Genomic DNA, 8,146 nt, shown 5'->3' on the forward strand with positions numbered 1-8,146 from the left:
GCTTAATCTAAAGAGATACTGTTCTCCAATATACCTGAAGGCTGCAATTTCTTCCCATCTTACAACCAAACGTTACAACAATTTGCCTAATGTCATTTATGTACTTAACATGTGTATAAATTTTGCCTGCATAAAGATAAAGAGATAACCTGGCATCTCTAGTCAGAGACACACAATTTAAAAGCTATGCTTTCCAAGTTGTGCAGTAATCACTTCAATCTTCATTTGCAACTGATACACGTTTTGGGGAGAAAGAAAACCCATGCACTGTAAAAGGACATTTTCTCCTGAAAAAGTTTTTATCTGAGGGTAAACACAGCAGAAAACAGAAGTTTCACCTGTGATTGTTTTGAAGTTAGCAACAAGGCAAATCGATGGGAGGGTTCTTGCACCAGAAACTGAGAAGTTAAAACTTACATGAAGAACTTGAAGACAAAAACCTTTGACACACCTGGACAAGTTCATTCCACAACTGAAAAGACATCTATCAGCAAGGTAAACGTCAAAAGCATTTGTCTCATCACAGCTCTTCTCACTTAAAAACTTTAAAGTTGTTCCTGTGTAGGGTTGGGGGACTGGTTTTTACTTTTTTCTAAAGTAAAATGAGGTTGCTACTACACAGCAAAGTGGAAACTTTTCAAGCACCACCTCCCTGAGGAGCTACTTGCTAAGATGCACAGAAGTCTTACTAAACTTTTACTTTCTGACCAAGTCTAGAAGTTAACAGCCAGCAACCTATTGTTTTCACCTGTCACCTCTTGAGCGAGTTCAAAACAAGCAGCTCAGTATGAGGCTGCTCAGCAAACCCTGATCTGCTAAGTGATACCAGAGCCACACTTCACAGAAGCTGACAGCTGAACTCAGCCCCCAAGAAGCAGGAGGAAATTAAGTTCTATCTGTCCCGTTCTGCTTTGCTCCCCAAACCAAGCAGAAGCTCTCAGGAGGGTCTAATAAAACCACAGATTTTACATGATATGGATCTCTAGTGCTGAGCTCCAAGAGACTTCAAAGGAAGATACCCAGAAAGTTACCTCTTTAGAGAGCTGCACCTACATGCAGAAGGAGCAATCAGCTGTTCTAGGAAGCACTGTCCTTTCCACCCATAAGTGCCATCAAGACAGTGTTTATTAAAAGGCTAACATTTGGAGAGCTTCTAAGCTGGAGAAAATAATTTTCTTACTGAACTGGGTGAATGGTGTCCAATGAGTTTATTTTAATCCATGTTTTATATACATATCTTTGTCTGTCCCATCCTACCCCAGGCTTTAGACAGCTTCAATAACCAGTATACAATTTCTCAGCTTCTAGTATAACTTCATTCCAACATCAAGAAACAGTTGCTTAATGCATAATCCTTCAACTAATTTAGAGGCATATTTAAATAGTTATTTTTAATGACTAACAGATTACAATGTAATGCATTGTCTGGACTTCTATACTACAGTAATTCTTCCATTAATGCAGATATTTAGAAACATATTAATTAAAAAAAAAATAAATAAAGCCTTAGCAGCTCAGAGAGCCAGTAAGTCTTCAACTTGGATTTCTGGGAAAAAATGAGGGGTAGGAAAAGCAATACCTACTTTTCAACATCAGCTGACATTACAAAATAATTTATACATGTGAAATTAGCCTAAGCTAACATATAAAGATGATCAAAGAACAATAACAACAAAATCCCTTCTGTAACAAGAACAGCTTTCTGCAAAACTAAATCTTCGGAGGAAAACATTACACTTACAAAAAGCAGAAACCATTGCACTACCAATGGCTGCAATAGTTTTTTTCAAAGTAATAAACAGGGACAGTCAAGAATAGTAAGGAAGCAAACAGGACGTGGGTACCAATGCAGTTCAGTTTAAAAAAAAAAACTAAAAAAACCAGGAAAACATTAATTTGGCAGATTCTTCACTGTGGACATTAATACATTAACAGAAAGCCTGCTGTGAATTACTTTTCACTTTTTAATCACATGGTACAAGCTCCAGATGGGCTAGCTGCCAAGTCATTTAAAAGCGTTCAAGTAATATGAATACACACCAGCATTTCATTTAACCTCACTCAGCTCCACTAAATGAAGTAACAGTGCTCTCAATCAGGCTTAATTGTTTTAAGAAATGTGCAAAACATCTCTAGCTCTGCTTCAGTACAGAAACAAGCCACTTTCACTCATAAGCTATTTTTAGAACTCATTATTTGGGAAAATACATCCATAAGAGCATACTTACAGATTGTATATCTTGTAATGGTTTTTATGCTTTGAATCCAAAAACCTTAAATAGAAAAAAAAAAAAGGCAGGTATTAATATACATTGCAGTAATGGTGACCTTAATTTGCAGCATCCTTAAAGCAGTGCATTCCAGGTCTCAGCGGGCGCCGCACTGCCTCAAAGTCAAGGTGGGAGTGCATTGCAAACCTCATTCATACAAGTAATCCAGTACTATGAATAAGACTACTTATGCAGCTGAGGAGACCAAGATTTGACCTGCAACTGAAGTATTTATTGTGTGGACCAATCTGCACTGATTTCTAAGATACCTGCACATCAGTATATTAAGCTGAGGAAGGGTTGTTTATTTTTAAAGCAGAAAGTATCGATTACACAAGGTATCTGTAAATGCTTACTTCCATTTTAATCATCTGCGCAAAATATTTTGCCACAGTGGTATTTCCAATGAAAAAAGCAGTTAAATAACTTTCGTATTCCAGTTAGAACAGCCAGAATCATTTCTTTTAATACCTTTTTTTTTTTTAATGGTAATTATTTGCCACTGAAGTCTGAGGACAGTGCCCAATGATACTCTGGATTCAGGAAGGGGCGGGGGGGGAAGACCACTATAATTCTTCACACTCATTTCATTTTCATGCTCACATTGTAACAAAAACTTCCCATACTTGGGAGAGCCAAACTGCAAACATGATTCATCAAAATTGCTGTGATTACATATGATGTGTCACCTGGCAATGTTCAAGAAATAACATACAAATGTTTACACTTAACATCATCAACAGTGTGTATCTGCACATCAGCCAGAAGGAATTTAATTAGCCATGACAGAACATGCTGTTCAAATTGAAAAGAAACACTAGCTGCTAAAATCCTGGAAAGCTCAAGCAAAAACAAGCTCTGGTTATCAGTCATAATATTCCAGAAGAACCTAGAAGAACTCTGTGGTTAAACCGATGCATTCAAATAAGAACATATGTGAACGCTCTTTGTGCAGCATTGAGTGTAAGATTCCAATTTCATCGGCAAAAATATGTCATGACTCCCACTGGTGCCCCTGTTGGCAGACTTCGAGAGATTAAGGAAGATGGTGGACATGGAGATTTGTTCCAGGAGATGTCCCTGCTTGTTTAAAACACACTGGAGAGCAAGGACAGTTGACACCGCTTCTGCCAGTAATATCCACAAAGCTAAGTATAAGCTTTCATGCAAGTATTTTTCTAAGGACATAATTCCATCCAAAACCTCTCAAAAGTGGCAGTCACAGGAGACATGCATAAGTCCATGCTGTACTTCTCATACAGTATTAGCATTACATTTGTCAGGATAGCAGCTATTCAGTAAAAGCCCACTGGCATATCCTGGCTCAATACCAACTGCTCCAGAGCTCCAACACGCTGAATTTCTGCATAAAAAGCTCTTGGAAAAAAAATTCCACAATAAAAAGACAACAGAGGCAGATGAGAACCTGCTGATTGCAACATGCAGAATGCTTCATGATCACATTTTGTGCGTTATTCTCATTTAAAAATAGGGGGCAATAATCCTAATGCTACTTTAGCATCCAGTTCCCTACAGCCACTTAACTTACATCTCTCCGTATCTTAATTTGGTTGATTACACTCTTAGGTGATCACTACTCCTTTTGATCAGAGTGTTTATGGACAACTTAATAATTATATAGTCATCCCCTTTCAAAAGGCTAATTTACACATATCTACATACTTAACCACTAAAACGTATTTTCCTTCATACAGAAGCAACTGAAATCAATGCTGTGAATGGAAGAGAGCCTTCAAAGACTACTGCCTATTATTATTTATTGGGATTATTCCCATGTCATTTATTCCAAGTCCAGCCTTTGCCCCTATCCTACAACTTGCAAAGGTGGAGTCCATCAGGGACCACATATTTCACACAGCAGATGCAATGCCCACATCAACTTAATGAAACGGTGGCTCTGACTGCTGGTAAAGAAAGGTGGCTAGATAGTTTGAGTTTGTGGGATAGCCCTTAACTGTCCCAAAAAGCTTTTTCTTGTGTGCAAGCTGTGTGCAATGATACGATTAGAAAACACAACTTCATGCCTCTGTTAACAATTCTAGGAGAGAAATACACACTCTGCAAGAGTATTTACAGATTACTACGCTGAACCTTACTGATACGACCAGCTCTGGAAAAGTGACGACTTCTCACTACTACATGACAGAACAAGGTCATTTCTGCAAGCTTCTTGCATTTTCAGTGCTATTCGTGGATAGTGAACTTCGTCATGATGGTTAAATATGCAAAACCGAAACCCCCTCCAACTCATCTGAAGCTAACTGCAGCTGCGCGGGGAAGTCGCTGCCTCCATACGACCAAGTCTCAGTTGAGGGTTACGATTCCTCCCAGTGTGGGAACTGAGGAGCTGTCTCAACTCATTTCTGTACAAACCTGGATGCAAACAATTACCAGTGAAATTCAAGCAGTGCTAATTCTTCCTGCCAACAACTACGAGAAACTTTCTGTGGCATCTTAAACCTGTGAGCAGCACCTTCTTGCCCAGATACATCTACTGCTAACTTCACTGCATAACCACGCCCCTTACTGCGTTATCCCCCCGTCCCCAACCATCAAGTCTCTTGGAGAGCTACTGAACTTATGACCTCAAATGCCCAAGACCTCAAAAGTATCACCCATGACTTAAAAATCAGAACTTGGGATCCTAATAACACTAACATCTGGCAGCTGCTGCAACCTCTCACACTACGTTCTCCAGGTAGGCTGTGAACTAAAATTACAACACTATTCCTAAAACACTAAGTACCCCTTCCACAGTTGTATCCAGCAGTTCACAGTAGATAACTTTTTTTGATGTTAAAAATGACAACCTGTAGGTTGGGTTGGGTTTTTTTTATTTTACAAAATGTGCTACAAAGCATCACCAGCAATAATATTAGCTGATTTTTCTCCTCATCCACAATTATTGAAGACAGCCAGATGTAAAAGCCTTTAGAGATAAGTTACCTATATTTACTACTTTAACTCAAAATTAACATATCAAGCACTTCATTTATTGATTGAAGAAAAGATATGGGCAAACATACTCTGAAATGCCATCAGCCATCTGAGGAAACTCTCAACACCGTGAACAGACACATGGACTAACATCTTTCGAAAAGCAAAGAATCTCCTTTTACTACAACACAATTTACTGAAATCCATTTTTGACACTAAAAAGCAAATTACATGCATTTGAGATCAACCGAGAAAAGCAGCCTGGCCTTAAATTCTTGAAAATACCATTTTCGTTGCTTCCAACAATTTTCAGGAAAGCAAGTAAGGCAACACATACGAGATGCAAAAATCTTGCCATTTCTACGAGTCTGAACACACATCCTTTCCTTAGCAGAACAGGAGTACAGAAAAGGATACCTAAGATTTACAACAATAAGTTAAGGAAAAGAAAAATAAAGCCTTACCTTACTACATCATCAATGTTGTTCCGGTATACTCCTTCAAGCCTCTCTGCAGGAAAACCCATAGCAATTATGTTTGGATAAATATCTGAATATGCAAGTTATGGAAACGTTTGTAAAGCATACAAAATTTCTACAACAGCATTAAATGGACATAAAACAACATTTAACTGTATTGAAGTCAGAGCAACAACTCCAACTCCCATATGCAAACACTTCAGCTTTGTATGTGCAGTAATAAGCCATCTTTTCCAAAAACAACCCCAAAAAACCCAAAACAAACAAACAAAAAACCTTACAAAAAGGTGGTGTGGGGGGAAATCAGGAGGGAAAGTTTTGAAAACGCAGTACTTTGACCACAGCCACTGTAACAGAAATCTCCTTACATCTCAAACAGATAATGTTAGATGTCTATGCTATTGGGCAGCTGATGGTTAACATCCATTAGGAAGGCAATCCACTAGAAAAGCAGACTCAAGTAATCCACGTCCATCATACATTATCTCACCAGAATCACACAGATGCTACATACTGGTCTTCCTCTACAGTTTGAGTGCCATATTAAATCCAATGGCAAACTATTAAAATGGTCTCCTGCGACTAAATTGCAAGATTTTTCCAAATTAAAACCCATGCTCATGTCCCCAGTGAACCCAAAACAGGTATACCACACAAAACAGCAAAACAAACAGAAAAGTGCATTTCAGGCATGCAAGCCCTGGCAAGGCTACATAAACACTAATGTTTTTATCACTTTCCATGATTTCTATGTAACAGACCACCATAGCAGCTGCTAAAGTAGCTCTGAAGCCTAAATGTTAAGATACTGCAATAGATGGGAATTTACAGATCTGAAAAGGATTATATATCTTGTTTATTAAAAAACAATTCCCTATTTCTGCAAAAATATTCTAGATTCTTATTCTGAACTACATGTAATTCACTTGCCAAAAGCAACCTGAGATAAAGAACTTCGAAAAAGTACCTCTTAGCAAAAACAATTTTTTTTTGTTAGTGCTAAGGAAAAAGGCCAAATAAGAAAATTGTAACATTACATCTAGAGCCAATGTAGTAATGAATTCACAACAAATTGCTAGAAAATTACTGGTATTTATTTTCCTGGTGGTGTAGTGAGATATGGATTTTTTTTTTTTTTTAAATAGAACTGAAGAAAAGAAAGCACTCCCAAGTTTTAAACATTATTAGAAATTATAATCTAGTGAAGAAGCTTCACTGAAAAGCAAAACAGAAATGAAACTAGCAGCTCGAAAACAGACCATACCCTACCGCATTAACATACTCCTCCTCAAACTAATTTTAGCAGGAGTAAGAACAAAGCATGGTATGTTTGAAGTTGGCCCTGCTTTAAACAAGGGGGCTGAAACAGGTGATTTCCAGAGGTCCCTACATTATTCCACAATTTTAAGAATAATTTTTATTTTTATGGTTAAAATATAACAAAGCTCCAAAGAGTAGTCATCAGAATGGAAGACACTGCAGCAGCTTCCAAGCTACCTCTACACAAAGAAACGCCTGAAGTAGGATACAAACTACTTTACTCCATCCTTGAAGAATTGCCACAAGCCTAAGTACTCACAGGGAAGCAGCATGGACCAAGTTCTGCATTTACATAGTTAACTAGAAGACTTAAGGAAAACATTAAGAACTGAATACACGGAAATAATGTTTTCTACTCTCAAAAAAAGAATTAGTATTTACTATGTTGTAATCCAAGTATTAATAGACATTGGTCTGCTTGGACTATTCAAAAGATGATTTATGCAGACAATGAGAAAAATACGAAAGTTTTTGAGAAATACAAATAAATATCTGTAGCTGCCTTAAATACAGACACTGAAAGGGGTTCATGTCTGGTTTCCAATTTATTCTGTACTTACCCAAATCCTAAAAAAAGCTTATCTTGGGGGAAAAAAAAATAAGTTGCTGAACTTTCAGAACTTGTGATAACTTCAGATACCGTCAAGTCACATAAATCTTAAACTTTGAACTTCACTCTGAACATATCTTACCTCACAAGCAGTCCACACCTCTTTGTTAAATTAACAAAAGGCTCTATATAATTAGCAATGTATTTACTATTTCAGCAGTTAATACTTGCCATAAGCAGAAGAAATTGGTTGTAAATCACATGCACCTGCTCCATGCCTATTAACGGTGAATTACTTTTCAGCTAGCACACCCCATCACTCTCTCCTCATTCTCGATTTCAACCTGGTTTCTACCTACTGCCAGTTCTAGCATTTATACTTAAAAGCACCTCCTTTTACGTCCTGCTCTGAGCAGCAGGGCTATAAAAATTACCATAGCAAAATAATCCAGTACATTAGCCTGCTTTCCACAGCACTTCTCCATAGAAGACAAGTATTCATGCTAGCAGCAGGGGTAAAAGAAATTAATTTTGACACAAAACAAAACTCAGTTTCAACTATAGTATCA

At 37.6% G+C, this 8,146-nt stretch overlaps 1 protein-coding gene across 1 annotated transcript in view; it reads right to left on the reverse strand.

The window, feature by feature from the left end:
- The window catches only part of PTEN (phosphatase and tensin homolog), a 31,960-nt gene extending 25,646 nt beyond the window's left edge, over positions 1-6,314 (reverse strand). The window contains exons 1-3 of the mRNA XM_010283073.1: positions 6,299-6,314; positions 5,693-5,777; positions 2,229-2,273 (exon numbers count right to left, since the gene is read on the reverse strand). Of these exons, the coding sequence (XP_010281375.1) occupies positions 2,229-2,273; positions 5,693-5,754 (107 nt within the window). The 5' untranslated portion in view covers positions 5,755-5,777; positions 6,299-6,314. The remainder of the gene's footprint in view (positions 1-2,228; positions 2,274-5,692; positions 5,778-6,298) is intronic.
- Positions 6,315-8,146: the final 1,832 nt, after the last annotated feature.

The sequence above is a fragment of the Phaethon lepturus genome, unplaced genomic scaffold, assembly GCF_000687285.1.
Source record: "Phaethon lepturus isolate BGI_N335 unplaced genomic scaffold, ASM68728v1 scaffold50162, whole genome shotgun sequence".
NCBI lineage: Eukaryota > Metazoa > Chordata > Aves > Phaethontiformes > Phaethontidae > Phaethon > Phaethon lepturus.